This window comes from Choloepus didactylus, chromosome 2 (assembly GCF_015220235.1).
Source record: "Choloepus didactylus isolate mChoDid1 chromosome 2, mChoDid1.pri, whole genome shotgun sequence".
Classification (NCBI taxonomy): Eukaryota; Metazoa; Chordata; class Mammalia; order Pilosa; family Megalonychidae; genus Choloepus; species Choloepus didactylus.
This window is the reverse complement of record NC_051308.1, coordinates 228,485,535-228,504,493: the sequence shown is the minus strand read 5'-3', so window position 1 is coordinate 228,504,493 and position 18,959 is coordinate 228,485,535. Positions and strand designations below refer to the sequence as shown.

Genomic DNA, 18,959 nt, shown 5'->3' with positions numbered 1-18,959 from the left:
CTGTTGGGGGGACAATCGTGACTGTCCACACATCATATACCAGCCTAGACTGGGAAAAATGCCCGAGACTGCAGCATAAAATCTGTAAGTAAAAACTGCGGATCTGAGCCAGAAGCCCCTCCCCCCACAGCCCAAACTGCAAAGCCTTGCTGTGCTAGAGAGCGGCATTCTCTGAACAAGCGAATATACCTCAACCCAGCTCCAACTCCGGTTTTAATTAACAAACGTGGACTGCTCAATACAAGCTATGAATCCCCAACAAGCAAACAGAGGCTTTTGGTGATGACTGACCTTGGAGAGCTAGAGGACCTCTCTGGAAGGGAGGGGGAGCCCAGAGGACCAGGTGCTGTCTCTAGCCGACAGGTGAAACTGAGGGAGGCCGCAGACTGGCTCTGAAGAGGGGCTTTCTGTCCCTTTTTAGGCTCAGTAGAGAAAGCCTCAGCCATTTTCAGTTTGCAGCACTCTGACTAGACAAGGGTGGAGATAGCAGCATCTGAGAGACTATTCAAATGCAAATGTTCTCTCCCTAGGGGGTGTATCTTCCCTAAGAGGAAGAAGGTGGTGCCAAGCTCTACTACCCACCTGCCATTCGGAACCAGACCCCAGAGCCTGGGGGAAAACAGCCACAGGCCACACCTCCTTACACCAGTTGGGAGTGACAGGCTGACAGGTGCCACTTGCTAGGCAGAAAAGCACAGTGGCTTGAGGCCTCACAGGGTGTGCCAAACCTCTAAGACAGACCCTCAGGGAAACCAGATACTACTGCCTCCTGCTGAAACCTGAGCCCATTCTGGTCTGGGAAAACCTGATTGGGGTAACCAAGGAAACCAGATGCCTAGACAACAGAAAATTACAACCCACACTAATCAAAAACGAAGTTATGGCCCAGTCAAAGGAACAAACTTACACTTCAAGAGGTATACGAATTGAAACAACTAATGCTAAATCAATTCAAAAAGCTTAGGAAAGATATGGCAAGAGAGTTTGAAGCATATAATGAAAACCCTGGGTGTACAGAAGGTAGAAATCGTAAGTTCGAAAAAACAACTGGCAGAATCTATGGAAATGAAAGGCACAACACAAGAGATGAAAGACACAATGCAGACATACAACAGCAGATCTCAAGAGACAGAAGAAAACACTCCGGAACTGGAAAACAAGACACCTGAAAGCCTACACACAAAAGAACAGACAGGGAAAAGAATGGAAAAATATGAGCAATGTCTCAGGGGACTGAATGACAACATGAAATGCATGAATGTACGTGTCATGGTTGTCCCATAAGGAGAAGAGAAGGGAAAAGGGGCAGAAGCAAAAATAGAGGAAATAATCAATGAAAATTTCCCATCTATTATGAAAGACATAAAATTACAGATCCAAGAAGCACAGCATACCCCAAATAGAATAGATCTGAATAGGCCTATATCAAGACAATTAATAATTACATTATCAAACATCAAAGATAAAGAGAGAATCCTGAAAGCAGCAAGAGTAAAGCGATCCATCACATACAAAGGAAGCTTGCTAAGACAATATGCAGATTTCTTAGAAGAAACGATAGAGGCAAGAAGGAAGTAGGGTGATATGTTTAAGATACTGAAAGAGAAAAACCACCAACCAAGAATCCTATATCCAGCAACACTGTCCTTCAAATATGAGGGCGAGCTTAAAATATTCTCTGACAAACAGACAACAACCTAGTTTGTGAACAAGATACCTGCTCTACAGGGAATACTAAAGGGAGCACTACAGACAGATTTGAAAAGACAGGAGTGAGAGTTCTGGAACAATTTTGGGTGATAGTAGCACAGCAATATAAGTACACTGAACAAAGATGACTGTGAGTATGGCTGAAAGACGAATACAATCAATGAAAACTAGAGACTATAATTAATAGAAACATTGTATTATGCTTCCTTTTTGTAACAAAGGCAATATACCAAAGGGAGACATAAGGGAGGGGTATGGGACTTCTTGGCATTGGTGATGTTGTCTGACTCTTTATTCTACTTTAGGTTAATGCTATCCCTCCTATTGTTGCTTCCTAGCAGTCCTGTTTTTATTTTTCTCTCTTTCTTTTTTCTTTTTCTTTTGCCTTTCTACCTTCTTTGTGGAAGAAATGGAGATGTCCTTATATAGACAGCGGTGACGGTGGTGAATACATAAATAAGTGACTATACAGGGAACCATCCATTGTTTACTTAGGATGGAATGTATGGTGTGTGAACAAAACCGTCTTTAAAAAATGGGTTGATGTAGAAACCCTGAGGGAACTATATTGAGTGAAGTAAGAGAGACACATAAGGACAAATATTGCAGGATCTCACTGATATGAACTAATTATAATATGTAAACTCATAGACATGAAATATAAGTTACCAGGATATAGAACGAGGCTAAAGAATGGGGAGCGGTTGCTTACTATGAGCAGAATGTTCAACTATGGTGAACTTAAACATTTTGAAATGGACAGAGGTGATGGTAGCACATTGTGAGAATAACTAACAGTGCTGAAAGGTGTGTGAAGGTGGTGGAAAGGGGAAGCTTAGAGCCACGTATGTCACCAAAAGGAAAGTTGGAGGTTAAAAGATGGGAATATATAAAACAGTGAATCTTGGTGGACAATGTCTGTGATTAACTGTACAAATATTAGAAATCTCTTTCATGAACGAGAACAAATATATAAGACCATAACTAGAAATTAATAATAGAGGGGCATACAGGAAAAAAAAATACCTATTGCAAACTATATACTACAGTTAGTATTTTAATGTTCTTTCATCAACAATAACAAATGTACTATACCAATACTATGAATCAATAATGGAGGAGGGGGTGGTTAGGGGTTTGGGAGGATTTGAGTTTCCTTTTTTTTCTCTTTATTTCTTTTCTGGAGTAATGAAAATGTTCTAAAAACTGAGAAAAATATTAACTGTGGTGATGGATGCACAGCTGCATGATGGTACCATGGGCAACTGATTGTACACTTTGGATTTTTGGATAATTGTATGGTATGTGAACAATCTCAACTAAAAAAATGTTATGAAAAAAATTATAAAGCTGTAGTAATTAAAATAGCATGGCACAGACCACAGGGACAGACACATAGACCAATGGAATTGAACTGAGAGTTCAGTATCAAACCCTCACCTCTGTGGACAACTGATTTTTTGATAAAGTCCACTCAACAGGGAGAGAACAGTTTCTTCAACAAATGGTACTGGGAAAAATTGGATTTCCAAATGCAAGAGAATGAAGGTGGACCACCACCACATGCCACATACAAAAATTTAGTCAAAATGGCTCAAAGATCTGAATATAAGAACCAAAAGTCTAATACTGCTAGAAAAAAACATAGGAAAACATCCTCAGGACCTTGTATTTAGGCAATGCTTTCTTAGACTTTACACAAAACCACGAGCAACGAAAGAAAAAATGAGATAAAGGGGACTTCATCAGAATTAAAAACCAGAATTTGTGCATCAAAGGATTATATCATGAAAATAAAAAGACACCAATAGAATGAGAGAAATATTGGTAATCACATATCTAATAAAGGTTTCATATTTAGAATATATAAGAATATATATATTCATATCTAGAAGATAACTCCAACAAAAAGATAACCAAATCAAAATATGGGCAAATGACTTGAGTAGACATTTCTCCAAAGAAGACATACAATAAGCACACCAAAAGATACTCAACATCATTAGCCATCAGGGAAATGCAAATCAAACCACAATGAGATACCATTTCACACCCACTAGGATGGCTATTATTAAAAAAAAAAACAGAAAATAACAAGTGTTCGTAGGATTGCAAAATGGTGCAGCTGCAGGGGCAAACAGTTTGGAGGTTCCTCCGGAAGTTAAATACAGAATTACCATATGACCTGGCAATCCCACTTCTAGGTATATACTCAAAGAACTGAAGGAGGAACAGATTTTGTACAATGGTGTCCATAGTAGCATTTTTCACAATTGCCAAACGATGAAAGCAACCTAAGTGTCCATTCACAGATGAATGAATAAACAGAATGTCGTATATACATAAAATGGAATGTTATTCAGCTATAAAAAGAAATGACTTGTTGATACATTCGACAGCATGGATTAACCGTGAAGACATCAAGTTGCGTGAAATAAGACACAAAAGGACAAATATTTTATGATCTCACAGGAGATAATTAGAATATGCAAATTCATAAGCAGAAACTAAAATACAGGTTACTAGGGACCAGGGTGAGGGTAGAGAAAGGGGAGTTAAAAAAAATTAAAAGATAAAATGGCAACACCAGGGGCAAATTTCATAGATGAGCCCTTCTGGTAGCACATAAGGAATGAAACAAAATTTTTATTTTAAGATCCTAGAATTCCAGATAATGAGGTCAGTGGTTTTGCTCTGGCACCATTCTGTCTTGTGGCTGTAAAAAAACAAACTACTACTCAAACCAAATTGATTATGTGATTCTAGTAAAGAGGTCTACCTAGAGATATCATACTGATTACCAGCAGGCGAAAGAGAAAGCAGAGCTGTATTTCCTGGAGGGAGAAGGAAGAAGCACAAAGAGCAAGGTAGCTTTGGGCAGTCTTTCTTTTTTTAAAGGACAAGTGATAACTCTAGTACAACACATAAAAGGAAAAAAAAATACCACAATTTAGCAAAGGACTGGATTCTTAAAATAGACTGTTTAAGTCCGATGAGAAATTTCCTAAACACACTTCATTAATCATTAGAAATAGAAAATCACATGAAGAGAAGAAACTCACAGTTTAGAATCTTCTTTGGTCATGGAAGCAAATGTAAACATGAGTCCCCCATGGGGACAGAGAAGAGCGCTGTTTCCGACTGATGACACAGGACTACATCTTGTAGGCTTTCTACTCAAATAAGACAAGGAGGATAAACATATCTCACTATGGCACAACTAAAGAGAATATTTTTAAGTTAATTATTTTAAAATTAGAGATTTATTTTAAATGATACTGGTAACTAAATATGTTTCTTAGGATAATTAATCTAACGTAATAGAAAAGACAGTATTCAGTGTATGCTAGCAAAAGCAACCATGAAGGTACCCTAACAGAACCAATGAATCAAAAAAAAAAAAAAAAAAAAAAAAATAGAGCCAACAACAACAAAAAAGGAAATAGAAAATTTTTGGTTTCTACCTAACAAACTTTCGCCATTCTTCTACGAAGAATTGAGACACAATGTAGAGGACATCCGTATCCTAGAACATAAAAATCACATAAAATTATCCATTAATTTACTGCACTCTTGACATATATTCCTTATGGTAAATGCTTTTCACATACTGTGTTTTTCTGTTTCCAAGATTTCTAAATAAAGTGGAAATACAGCTCTCTTCAAAGAAACAGCAAGCGAGTATATCCCCCTGATTAGATAACTAAACAGATGAGAAGCTCGGGATGAGAAGTTCTGAAACAGCTCATCAGTAATTTGGCAAGGGCCTTAAAAAGGTAAGAAGGATTCTTTCCTTTGTGTGAACCATTATACCTCTGGCCAGTTACTGAGACATGGTCTGTTTTTGTCCTGGAACAAATTCGGGAGAGAAGTCTTTTGCTCATTTGCAATCATCTTATGTAAGGCTTCATTTTCTTCCCCTTCTCTCTCTAGAATCTGAAAGAGAATGCAGCAAATCAACCATCTCCTGCTGACAGTACATGACTCACCTCCTCCCCACACCCCCATTAAAAAAGTACAGTGTTAATTCTCCTGGGAAGTCAAACCAGGGAAGTAGCATGCAATTTCCACAGATGTCAGTAGAATGTTCAGTACCTTGCACTGTGAACAGCATTCTTTGTAACTTGGAAACTCAGGAGCCTTTGGAAAGTACTGTTGCAGTTTGCTCCAAGCCTCTTTAGAAACAAGCCTTCTTTCATTTTCAGATATGCATAATTCCCCTGAGTTAAAAAAAAATTAATTTGGACCAAGAAAGCTAACAAGTCAATATATAGTCCCCCAAATCCTATTTTCTGTTTCTTAAGAAAGTTAAGAAAAGTCAAAAGGTACTCTTTTCTTTCTTTTCTAAAGTTTTATATTTCTATCTCTCTTTCCTTACTTTCAAAAATTTCAGAATTTTTATTTTCTTGATTCTAACAGTTAGCCACTAACCAAAATTTTGCATCCCTAATCGTGGTCTGTGGTTGAAAAACCAGGAGATACAAACAATTGTACAAGTCCAGAACCATGCGTTTTCTGTCTTTCTCCCTGCCTGTGAAGGAAACAGTAAAGAGGGGCTTTCAGAGATCCTGCAACCTTCATGCCTAGCAGGGGTTATTAGTGTAAGAGGGTTTCATCTTCTCTGACACGCAACTATCACAATTTCCTGCATACTCTATTTTCATCCATTTGATTGTATTTCTTTCCTGAAATCATTCTACATTGAAATGATATTTTTAAGGTTGTGTCAAATCTTCACAGGCTCATTCTCTTAAGCTATCAACTCGAAGTTAAGAAATAAAGCAATCCAGTGTTTATTCTGAAAACCATCACTAGGGAAGTTCCAATTTGTTTGCTATTACTACTGCCACCTACAATGCCCCCTGGATCTTCAAAAATCCCAGAAGGGAACAAGCAAGACACCAGTCACCACCATCCTTCTGTCTTATCAGATTCCAGGAACACCCAGATCACAGCAAGCTGCTCTGTCAGCAGCCCTGCCTCCAAGTTTACTTTGTTTACAGATCTACATCTAGCTTTGGGCCTTTCTCTCCACTTGACCCCTCACTCCATTTGATAAATTAGTGAACTGTACTTAACTACCTAGAAAACCATTTTTAAGTTTTAAATTACCTAGAAAACCATTTTTAAGTTTCCAAAGCTATACAACTTGTTTCTGATGAGGTGTCTATAGAATTATTGAGGGTAAAAAAGCCAGGGGCTTTCTAAACATAGTATCATCATTCCTTGCTTTAGGTGTTTTATATAGTAAATAAACTGAGTGTTAAAGTGATTAACATGCCCAGGGCCACCTCGGCTGGCGAATATGAAGCTGCGATACAAACCCAAGGTCTTTCTTAACCAAACCCTGTAATTTCTAATATCTCAAAACCATCTTCTTACTTTCCAATCCTCAACCTTTTTTTAAAAATTCAGTTTTACTGAGATATATTCACATATCATACAGTCATCTGTGCTGTACAATCAACTGTTCATGGTACCATCCTATGCTGTGCATTCATCACTGAATCTATTTTTTGAACATTTTCCTTATACCAGAAAAAGTAAAAATAAGAATAAAAAATAAAAGTATAAAAGAACACCCAAATCATCCCCCTCCCCACCACCCTATATTTCATTTATTTTTTGTCCTCATTTTTCTACTTATCCATCCATACACTGGATAAAGGGAGTATGACCCACAAGGCTTTCACAATCACACTGTCACCTCTTGTAAGCTACAGTGCTATACAATCGTCTTCAAGAGTCAAGGCTTACTGGGTTGCAATTTGATACTTTCAGGTATTTACTTCTAGCTATTCCCATGCATTAAAACCTAAAAAGGTTACCTATATGTGCATAAGAATGCCCACCAGAGTGACCTCTTGACTTCATTTGGAATCTCTCAGCCATTGAAACTTTATTTTGTTTCATTTCACATCCCCCTTTTGGTCAAGAAGATGCTCTCAATTCCACGATGTCGGGTCCAGATTCATCCTCGGGAGTTACATCCTGCATTGCCAGGAAGACTTGCAGCCCTGGGAGTCAGACCAACCCTGAACCTTTTTTGAGTTTTGAATAATCCCCAAAAGATTACTTTGTTTTAATAAACTTACTACTAGAGAAATTAGATCACAATGTAAAGATTTACTTTCTTTCTGAGTAAGCTGTTAACTTAAATTTCCACTAAGGCTATAAAAACTACTCTAACATGTCTATTCTCAGACAAAATTACGGAATTTATTTAAAAAGAAAAAGTTAATTGGATTATTAAACACTAATTTTATACTTTCTTGTGGTGAAATACAATGCAGCCATAAAAAAAGATTAAGGCAGCTCTCCATGACCTGATTTAGAAAGAACTCCAAGACAATTATAATTTTAAAATGGTTTCCTTAAAAAAAAAAAAGATTTCTCTCTCTATATGTGCATGTGTTATGAGTCCATCTGGTTTAATAAAAGAGGAAAAGAGAGAATAATACAAACACAGACATTATTAATACATAAATCTGTAGGATTCCACAGAGGCTAGACGAAATGACTTTTGCTTTGATGTGGAGGGTTCTTTTATTGACTGGAGTTTATGTTGCATGTGTATCACTCATGATTGGAAAAGAACAACCCTAATTTATTTTTGAAATCAGAAAAGTATTTTAGTAAGTCATTTATATCAGTTTAATTGGTAATAAATACAAAGTTTTTCATTCAACTTCTTAGCATTGTTTCTAAATTTAGTTTCATTTTGTTTTAATAACTATCATGATTTAATATATCTGAATATTGCCTATGATCTCAGAATAATTAACTTTTACCCTGTAACATGAATTTTTAGAAAAGACTTGACCCTGCAACAAATAGCATTATTTTTTAAATTTGAAAAGAGGAAGTCAACTAACTAAAATCACTTGGTGAGTAATAGCTCCCAATATAAGATACGTCGTGAGAGATTTAATTCACCAAACCTAATTGGATAATCTAATACCCAAAGATTCTTCTGGGAAAACAGAAACCTAGTTAAAAATGAGTTTAGAGTTTAGATAAATACCTCCCAAAACTAGTTCAAACTACAATAATTTGAACCACTGAACAATCAAAAAAGAACTTGTAAAAAACAAAACAAAAAAACTGCCTTATTAAGCAAACTAGGTATAAAAAACAAGTTAAGTATAGGAAGATTGTTCACTTAAAGGAATATAAAATCAACTGGATAAGAAAGTTTGGTGGACATATATTATCTGTAAATAAATGTTGAACTTTGTGTTAAATGCTGTAATGGGAAATCCTCTAATGGAATATAGCCCAGTGATGAATTCACATAAAATATGTGATACAGTAAATATACATAAAACACATGGGGATTTTGTAACAAAAATATGAAATTGTAAAGGATTTCCAGATGAAAATGGTGTTTTAAGCCTGCATTTGTTTCGGAAGTGTCTTCCGAAACACCATTAAATCTCAGTACCGGGATTTATTTAATACATAAGACCATAAAGATGGATAAAAAGAACAGAGCAGGAATAATAGCAACAAAATTTTAGAAGTCTGAAAGCAGACTGATAAGACATGAGAAAAATAAATTCTAAGCTTGCAAAAGTCCAGAAGTAACCATATTTACTATACTGCAGAACCACTGCCACATATGCAGTAATTGGTGGCACACAGAACTTGAAGTGTCAGTGAAGGTGGGGTTAAAAAACAGAATGCATTAAAAAGGTTGGGGGACAGAATACTGAGGGAACTGTGTACTTTCTGCATTTTTGCAGATTTTTCTATAAACCTACAATTGTTCTAATATATATATAACAGTCTATTTAAGAGGTAAATTCTCAGTCCCCTCTTCTACAACCTACAGATAACCACTCTCTATCCATAAAAGATTATGAGCTTATTCTCTGAAGAAAATAAAAAATAAAGCCTCTGAACTGGGGGACACAAAACAGAAATTAGTGAGTTAATGAGCTAAGAAGAGCATAAGTAAATATTTCCACAGTGAATGTAGTGACTCCCAAGCCCTCTTCTCTTTATGACCCCAAAACACTGACAGCCAGATCTGCATTTTCCAGACAGGAACTGTAAGATGCTTACAGGAAAATCTGAGCAGCCCAAGTGCAGAGACACTGACATTGAGAATTCCCCGACGCAGCCAGAGCACCCTAATAGTGAAGGTCACAGTCAACGAGCCCCACCAACAAGCACATGGCTTCCACAGGGTGCCTAGCACAACAGATGATATAGGGTCTACACCAAGGCAGATAACTGTGAAATTTCACAACACAGGATAAAGATACTACAAGCTTCCAGAAAAAGAAGGAAAAAAAATACCTACATAAAATGGCTTTGAACTTCTGAATAGTACACTGAAAGCTGGAGCAAGTCCTTTAAGTGCCTGAAGAAAAATAATTTCCGGCAGACGTATACACACACACACACACACACACACACATACCTAGGTAAAATATCAACCAAGTGTGACAACTTTGGGCAAATGACTTTCACTTCTTTGTGCCTCAGTTTACTCACTTATCAGTAAAATGGAGGTGACAATAATACTGATCACATAGGGCTGTTGTATAAATGAGTCAATACCTATACACTTAAGATAACTACAAGGTACATGGTAAGCATTCAACAAATGACTGCTATCATCATCATGACAACTATTAGTATTATAGCACTAACATCAGTATATTACTAATATATATTTATACTATTATTATTAGTATTGCTATTACTACCACCAACGCCAGAAACAGATTTTCATATAAACTTGATGAGTGAAATGGGTTTCTGAGTAAGGTCAGATATCCTGTATCTGGAAAGCCTGACACTGCTGGCATGGTAGACTGACAGAGGGTATACACAAAAACAAAAGTAGAGGGCTACCATTATTTAAATACTAGACAACAAAAAAATGGCATCAAAATGCCACCAAGTTGCAGATCAAACTAAAGGTCTAGTAAATAGCTCTTGTGTACAATTTCTGATCAACTGAAGAGTGCAGCCTCAATCCTGAAATCACATTCAGCTCTACCATACTTTCCAGTCATACCTGTCAATACAGAAAGGACAAGATAAGACAAGAGGTGGGCAGGTAGAGGAAATGTAAGGAAGCGAAGGAATAAGATGATAATCTGAGTCCTGGCACTGTTTCAACCAGTTTGGCAGTACCAAACAAGAAACTTGGTATTTTGCCATGGAATTCCTCGGTCCTCAAAATGGAGGCACTTGTGTGTGCACACCTATGCTACGAAGATAAAAGAGTTGATATGAAAGCATCATTAGAGAAACTAACCTACCTTTGGCTACTCATTCGACTTTTTCCCTATTAATTTGCTCATGCTGTACACCACTCAAGAAGTCACATCTTCTTTAACATTGTGCATTACTTGTGTAAGGGGACACACACTAAAAGGCAGGGTGGTGCAATGGAAGAAGGGATGGGCTTAGGATCCAGAGACCTGAGAACACATCTGTGCCAGTTTGAATGTATTATGTCCCCCCAAATGCCATTATCTTTGATGTAATCTTGTGTGGGCAGACCTATCAGTGTTAATTAGATTGCAATCCTTTGAGTGTTTCCATGGAGATGCAACCCACCCAGCTGCGGGTGATGACTCTGGATAATTTCCATGGAAGTGTTGGTCCGCTCACTCAGGGTGGGTCTGAATTAAATTACTGGAGCACTATATAAGATCAGACAGAAGGAACAAGCTGCTACAGCCAAGAGGGACACTTTGAAGAAAGCACAGGGAGCTGCAGATGAGAGCAGTTTGAAGATGGCCATTGAAAGCAGACTCTTGCTCTGGAGAAGCTGAGAGAGGACAAATATCCCAAGTGCAACTAAGAGTGACATTTTTGAGGAACTGCAGCCTAGAGAGGAATGTCCTGGGAAAAAGCCATTTTGAAACCAGAACTCTGGAACAGACACCAGCCATGTGCCTTCCCAGCTAACAAGAGGTTTTTTGGACACCATTGGCCATCCTCCAGTGAAGGTACCCGATTGCTGATGTGTTCTTGGACACTTTATGGCCTTAAGACTGTAACTGTATAACCAAATAAACCCCCTTTTATAAAAGCCAATCCATCTCTGGTGTTTTGCATTCCGGCAGCATTAGCAAACTAGAACAACATCCCAGGAAGACTCCCTCCTAGTTGTGTAGCCTGTAAAATGAAAATGCCACTAACCTAAAAGACTAAGGTGGAATGAGATAGTGTCCAAAAAGATCAGAATATAAGTACTGCTCAAATGACAACTATTATCACCAGTGTCATGAAGTGCTTACTGGGCATGTAGGTATGAGACATCATCCACTGGTTCATAATGAACCAATGAAATGAGATATAAAATTAGGAGTTTATCAGGACCAATAAGAATTGTAACCATTAGCGATACATTAATATATGACAAGACATATATGGATGTGAGTTAACAGTATTAGCCTTTAGCATCCCAGCCTCTCTGGGTCCAACTTTTCTCACAATAGGTTAAAAAAGGGAGAGCCTTGCACAGTAGAAAGCTATAAGAAGTAGACACCAGCCTGACTCAGGAATGTTATTAGAATAAAAATATCATGTCTCTTATATAATGAGTCCCTGACATGATTACCTCGCAAAAGCTACCTATTAGAAGTGAGCACTCATTGAGACAAGTAAAAAACACATAAATCAGAATTAAATAAGGATTTGAAATTTATTAAGCATACCTAGTACATAATAATTATTCAATAAATGTCCAAGAAACTAAACCATAAATAGCCCTAATAATACTAAGAAATATAGAAACCCTGTTCTCAAAATGTTCAAATTGGATAAAGACACATAGTTATGGAATAACCGAAATTCTTCCCCCCTCAAACCCAGAATGCTCCTCAATGTGACAAGTGATTAAAAGCTGCTTCTCCTCTAAAATTTCCTCTGAAAATGGGAAAATTCAATTTTGTATTAAAAAAAGTTACTCCACCATAGCTGCCCCATTAGGGTCTAGTCCTAAAGCAAAAGTTCAAGATATTTAGCAAAATATTTGTGATTTTCAAAAGTCAGAATAACAATGGAAGACTTCTGTTTCTGCTTACCATGTGGACAGAGAATGTCTTCATTAAAATTTAATTCTTCCTCTTCTTCTTTTCTTTCTTCCTTTGATTCGTCTGATCAAAAGAAATATAGATAATTACTGATCTGGCTGTGGTAAGTTAAAAGTTCAGAGTAGCAGAGAGACTCTGCACAATTTTGAGCAAAGAAAACTTTAACAACATTCTGAAAATTAGACCCAAGTGATTCCTCCACAGTTCCTTAAAAGGGAAAAAAAAGTCTCAATGACAGTTTCACTTTTTAAAGATTCAGGTTATGCAAGAAAATGTGCCTCTTTTCAATCCAAAAAATAATTTACATATCCTTCTATTAGTTCTAGTCAAGGTATTCCGAATACTGTGTCATAAACCAAGTTAATCAGCTAGATGTCATGTCATGTCATTTCACCCATCTATTCTTTTAGGGCTTGAACAAAAAGCTTTAGAGGTTAATAAATAAGGACTTAACCTTTAATGTCAAACATATACAATAAGAACTTTGCTTTTCTTGTTGACATTTCTCTTCCAATATCTGCTTTTCCTCCATATTGACACTGTTACTGTCAATTTATATACATGTATATCAAGAAAATAATCAAATTTAAAAAGTCTTAAGTATCAGATATGTATATAACATAACATATTTTTTTAATCATCATTTTATTGAGATATATTCACATACCAAGCAGTCATACAAAACAAATTGTACTTTCGATTCTTTACAGTACCATTACATAGTTGTACATTCATCACCTAAATCAATCCCTGACACCTTCATTAGCATACACACAAAAATAACAAGAATAATAATTAGAGTGAAAAAGAGCAATTGAAGTAAAAAAGAACACTGGGTACCTTTGTCTGTTTGTTTGCTTCCCCTACTTTTCTACACATCCATCCATAAACTAGACAAAGTGGAGTTTGGTCCTTATGGCATTCCCAATCCCACTGTCACCCCTCATAAGCTACATTTTTATACAACTGTCTTCGAGATTCATGGGTTCTGGGTTGTAGTTTAATAGTTTCAGGTATCCACCACCAGCTACCCCAATTCTTTAGAACCTAAAAAAGGTTGTCTAAAGTGTGCGTAAGAGTGCCCACCAGAGTGATCTCTCGGCTCGTTCTGGAATCTCTCTGCCACTGAAGCTTATTTCATTTCCTTTCACATCCCCCTTTTGGTCAAGAAGATGTTCTTCATCCCACGATGCCGGGTCTACATTCCTCCCCGGGAGTCATATTCCACGTTGCCAGGGAGATTCACTTCCCTGGGTGTCTGATCCCACGTAGGGGGGAGGGCGGTGATTTCACCTTTCAAGTTGGCTTAGCCAGAGAGAGAGGGCCACATCTGAGCAACAAAGAGGCATTCAGGAGGAGACTCTTAGGCACAAATACAGGGAGGCCTAGCCTCTCCTTTGCAGCAACCGTCTTCCCAAGGGTAAAACTTATGGTAGAGGGCTCAACCCATCAAACCACCAGTCCCCTATGTCTGTGGTCATGTTAGCAACCATGGAGGTGGGGTAGGCGAATACCCCTGCATTCTCCACAGGCGCCTCAAGGGGGCACTACATCTTTTTTTTTTTTTTCCTTGTTTGCCTTTTTTCTTTTTTCTTTTTTTTTTTTTTAACTTTCCCTTCTTTTTTAAATCAACTGTATGAAAAAAAAAAGTTAAAAAGAAAACAAACATACAATAAAAGAACATTTCAAAGAGACCAAAACAAGGGAGTAAGAAAAAGACAACTAACCTAAGATAACTGCTTAACTTCCAACATGTTCCTACTTTACCCCAACAAAGTTACATAATACAGCAACATTTCAGTGAACTTGTTCCTACTACATCCATCAGAAATTAACAGACCATAGTCATTTCTGGGCATCCCCAGAACGTTAAATAGCTTATCTGTTCTTCTTGGATTATTGTTCCCCCTTCCTTAATTGCTCTCTACTGCTAGTTCCCCTACATTCTACATTATAAACCATTTGTTTTACATTTTTCAAAGTTCACATTAGTGGTAGCATATAATATTTCTCTTTTTGTGCCTGGCTTATTTCGCTCAGCATTATGTCTTCAAGGTTCATCCATGTTGTCATATGTTTCACGAGATCGTTCCTTCTTACTGCCGCGTAGTATTCCATCGTGTGTATATACCACATTTTATTTATCCACTCATCTGTTGAAGGACATTTGGGTTGTTTCCATCTCTTGGCAATTGTGAATAATGCTGCTATGAACATTGGCGTGCAGATATCTGTTCGTGTCACTGCTTTCCGATCTTCCGGGTATATACCGAGAAGTGCAATCGCTGGATCGAATGGTAGCTCTATATCTAGTTTTCTAAGGAACTGCCAGACTGACTTCCAGAGTGGCTGAACCATTATACAGTCCCACCAACAATGAATAAGAGTTCCAATTTCTCCACATCCCCTCCAGCATTTGTAGTTTCCTGTTTGTTTAATGGCAGCCATTCTAACCGGTGTTAGATGGTATCTCATTGTGGTCTTAATTTGCATCTCTCTAATAGCTAGTGAAGCTGAACATTTTTTCATGTGTTTCTTGGCCATTTGTATTTCCTCTTCAGAGAACTGTCTTTTCATATCTTTTGCCCATTTTATAATTGGGCTGTCTGTACTATTGTCATTGAGTTGTAGGATTTCTTTGTATATGCAAGATATCAGTCTTTTGTCAGATACATGGTTTCCAAAAATTTTTTCCCATTGAGTTGGCTGCCTCTTTACCTTTTTGAGAAATTCCTTTGAGGTGCAGAAACTTCTAAGCTTGAGGAGTTCCCATTTATCTATTTTCTCTTTTGTTGCTTGTGCTTTGGGTGTAAAGTCTAGGAAGTGGCCTCCTAATACAAGGTCTTGAAGATGTTTTCCTACATTATCTTCTAGGAGTTTTATGGTACTTTCTTTTATATTGAGATCTTTGGTCCATTTGAGTTAATTTTTGTGTAGGGGGTGAGGTAGGGGTCCTCTTTCATTCTTTTGGATATGGATATCCAACTCTCCCAGCCCCATTTGTTGAAAAGACCATTATGGCTCAGTTCGGTGACTTTGGGGGCCTTGTCAAAGATCATTCGGCCGTAGATCTGAGGGTCTATCTCTGAATTCTCAATTCGATTCCATTGATCTATATGTCTATCTTTGTGCCAGTACCATGCTGTTTTGGCAACTGTGGCTTTATAATAAGCTTCAAAGTCAGGGAGTGTAAGTCCTCCCACTTCGTTTTTCTTTTTTAGAGTGTCTTTAGCAATTCGAGGCATCTTCCCTTTGCAAATAAATTTGATAACTAGCTTTTCCAAGTCTGCAAAGTAGGTTGTTGGAATTTTGATTGGGATTGCATTGAATCTGTAGATGAGTTTGGGTAGAATTGACATCTTAATGACATTTAGCCTTCCTATCCATGAACATGGAATATTTTTCCATCTTTTAAGGTCCCCTTCTATTTCTTTTAGTAGAGTTATGTAGTTTTCTTTGTATAGGTCTTTTACATCTTTGGTTAAGTTTATTCCTAGGTACTTGATTTTTTAGTTGCTATTGAAAATGGTATCTTTTTCTTGAGTGTCTCTTCAGTTTGTTCATTTCTAGCATATAGAAACATTACTGACTTATGTGCATTAATCTTGTATCCCGCTACTTTGCTAAATTTGTTTATTAGCTCTAGTAGGTGTATCGTTGATTTCTCAGGGTTTTCTAGATATAAGATCATATCATCTGCAAACAATGACAGTTTTACTTCTTCTTTTCCAATTTGGATGCCTTTTATTTCTTTGTCTTGCCGGATTGCCCTGGCTAGCACTTCCAGCACAATGTTGAATAACAGTGGTGACAGCGGGCATCCTTGTCTTGTTCCTGATCTTAGAGGGAAGGCTTTCAGTCTCTCACCATTGAGTACTATGCTGGCTGTGGGTTTTTCATATATGCTCTTTATCATGTTGAGGAAGTTTCCTTCAATTCCTACCTTTTGAAGTGTTTTTATCAAAAAGGGATGTTGGATTTTGTCAAATGCTTTTTCAGCATCTATTGAGATGATCAATTGATTTTTCCCTTTCGAGTTTTTAATGTGTTGTAATACATTGATTGTTTTTCTTATGTTGAACCATCCTTGCATGCCTGGAATGAACCCCACTTGGTCATGGTGTATGATTTTTTAATGTGTCTTTGGATTCGATTTGCAAGTATTTTGTTGAGGATTTTTGCATCTATATTCATTAGGGAGATTGGTCGGTAGTTTTCCTTTTTTGTAGCATCTTTGCCTGGTTTTGGTATTAGATTGATGTTAGCTTCATAAAATGAGTTAGGTAGTGTTCCATTTTTTTCAATGTTTTGAAAGAGTTTGAGTAAGATTGGTGTCAGTTCTTTCTGGAAAGTTTGGTAGAATTCCCCTGTGAAGCCATCTGGCCCTGGGCATTTATTTGTGGGAAGATTTTTGATGACTGATTGGATCTCTTTGCTTGTGATGGGTTGGTTGAGGTCTTCTATTTCTTCTCTGGTCAGTCTAGGTTGTTCATATGTTTCCAGGAAATTGTCCATTTCTTCTACATTATCCAGTTTGTTGCCATACAGTTGTTCATAATATCCTCTTATAATTTTTTAATTTCTTCAGGATCTGCAGTTATGTCACCATTTTCATTCATTATTTTGTTTATATGGGTCTTCTCTCTTTTTGATTTTGTCAGTCTAGCTAGGGGCTTGTCAATCTTGTTGATCTTCTCAAAGAACCAACTTTTGGTGATATTTATCCTCTCTATTGTTTTTTTGTTCTCTATGTCATTTATTTCTGCTTTAATCCTTGTTATTTCTTTTCTTGTACTTGGTTTAGGATTGGTTTGCTGTTCATTTTCTAGCTTCTTCAGTTGATCCATTAGTTCTTTGATTTTGGCTCTTTCTTCCTTTTTAATATATGCGTTTAGTGCTATAAATTTCCCCCTTAGCACTGCTTTTGCTGCATCCCATAGGTTTTGGTATGTTGTGTTCTCATTTTCATTCGTCTCTATATATTTAGCAATTTCTCTTGCTATTTCTTCTTTAACCCACTGATTGTTTAGGAGTGCGTTGTTTAACCTCCAGGTATTTGTGAATTTTCTAAGTCTCTGATGGTTATTGACTTCTAATTGTATTCCATTGTGGTCAGAGAATGTGCTTTGAATAATTTCAATCTTTTTAAATTTATTGAGGCTTGTTTTATGTCCCAGCATATGATCTATTCTGGAGAAAGTTCCGTGAGCACTAGAAAAGTATGTGTATCCTGGTGATTTGGGATGTAATGTCCTGTAGATGTCTGTTAAATCTAATTCATTTATCAGATTGTTTAGGTTTTCAATTTCCTTATTGGTCTTCTGTCTGGTTGATCTATCTATAGGAGAGAGTGATGTGTTGAAGTCTCCCACAATTATTGTGGAAACATCAATTGCTTCCTTTAGTTTTGCCAATGTTTCTCTCATGTATTTTGTGGCACCTTGATTGGGTGCATAGACATTTACGATTGTTATTTCTTCTTGCTGAATTGCCCCTTTTATTAGTATGTAGTGGCCTTCTTTGTCTCTCAAAACATCCCTGCATTTGAAGTCTATTTTATCTGAGATTAATATTGCTACACCTGCTTTCTTTTGGCTGTAGCTTGCATGAAATATTTTTTTCCATCCTTTCACTTTCAGTTTCTTTGTGTCCCTGTGTCTAAGATGAGTCTCTTGTATGCAACATATTGATGGTTCATTTTTTTTGATCCATTCTGCGAATCTATATCTTTTAATTGGGGAGTTTAATCCATTTACATTCAACGTTAAAACCGTGAAGGCATTTCTTGAATCGGCCATCTTATCCTTTGGATTATGTTTGCCATATTTTTCCCTCTCTCTATTAATATCCTTTATTGTACCCATACCGAATCTCTTAGTACTGAACCTTTCTCCAAGTCTCTCTGTCCTGTCTTTGTTTCTCTGTCTGTAGGGCTCCCTTTAGTATCTCCAGTAGGGCAGGTCTCTTGTTAGCAAATTCTCTCAGCATTTCTTTGTCTGTGAAAAATTTAAGCTCTCCCTCAAATTTGAAGGAGAGCTTTGCTGGATAAAGTATTCTTGGCTGGAAATTCCTCTCACTCAGAATTTTAAATATATCGTGCCACTGCCTTCTCGCCTCCATGGTGGCTGCTGAGTAGTCACTACTTAGTCTTATGCTGTTTCCTTTGTATGTGGTGAATTGCTTTTC

General features: G+C 37.1%; 1 protein-coding gene across 2 annotated transcripts in view; it reads right to left on the bottom strand.

Moving 5' to 3' along the window:
* Positions 1–18,959, bottom strand: part of USP48 (ubiquitin specific peptidase 48) — a 148,223-nt gene that overhangs the window by 43,391 nt on the left and 85,873 nt on the right. For both annotated transcript variants that reach the window (XM_037828250.1, XM_037828251.1), the window contains exons 15-19: positions 12,765–12,836; positions 5,806–5,930; positions 5,524–5,646; positions 5,175–5,236; positions 4,773–4,883 (exon numbers count right to left, since the gene is read on the bottom strand). In XM_037828250.1, coding sequence (XP_037684178.1) covers positions 4,773–4,883; positions 5,175–5,236; positions 5,524–5,646; positions 5,806–5,930; positions 12,765–12,836 — 493 coding nt within the window. The remainder of the gene's footprint in view (positions 1–4,772; positions 4,884–5,174; positions 5,237–5,523; positions 5,647–5,805; positions 5,931–12,764; positions 12,837–18,959) is intronic.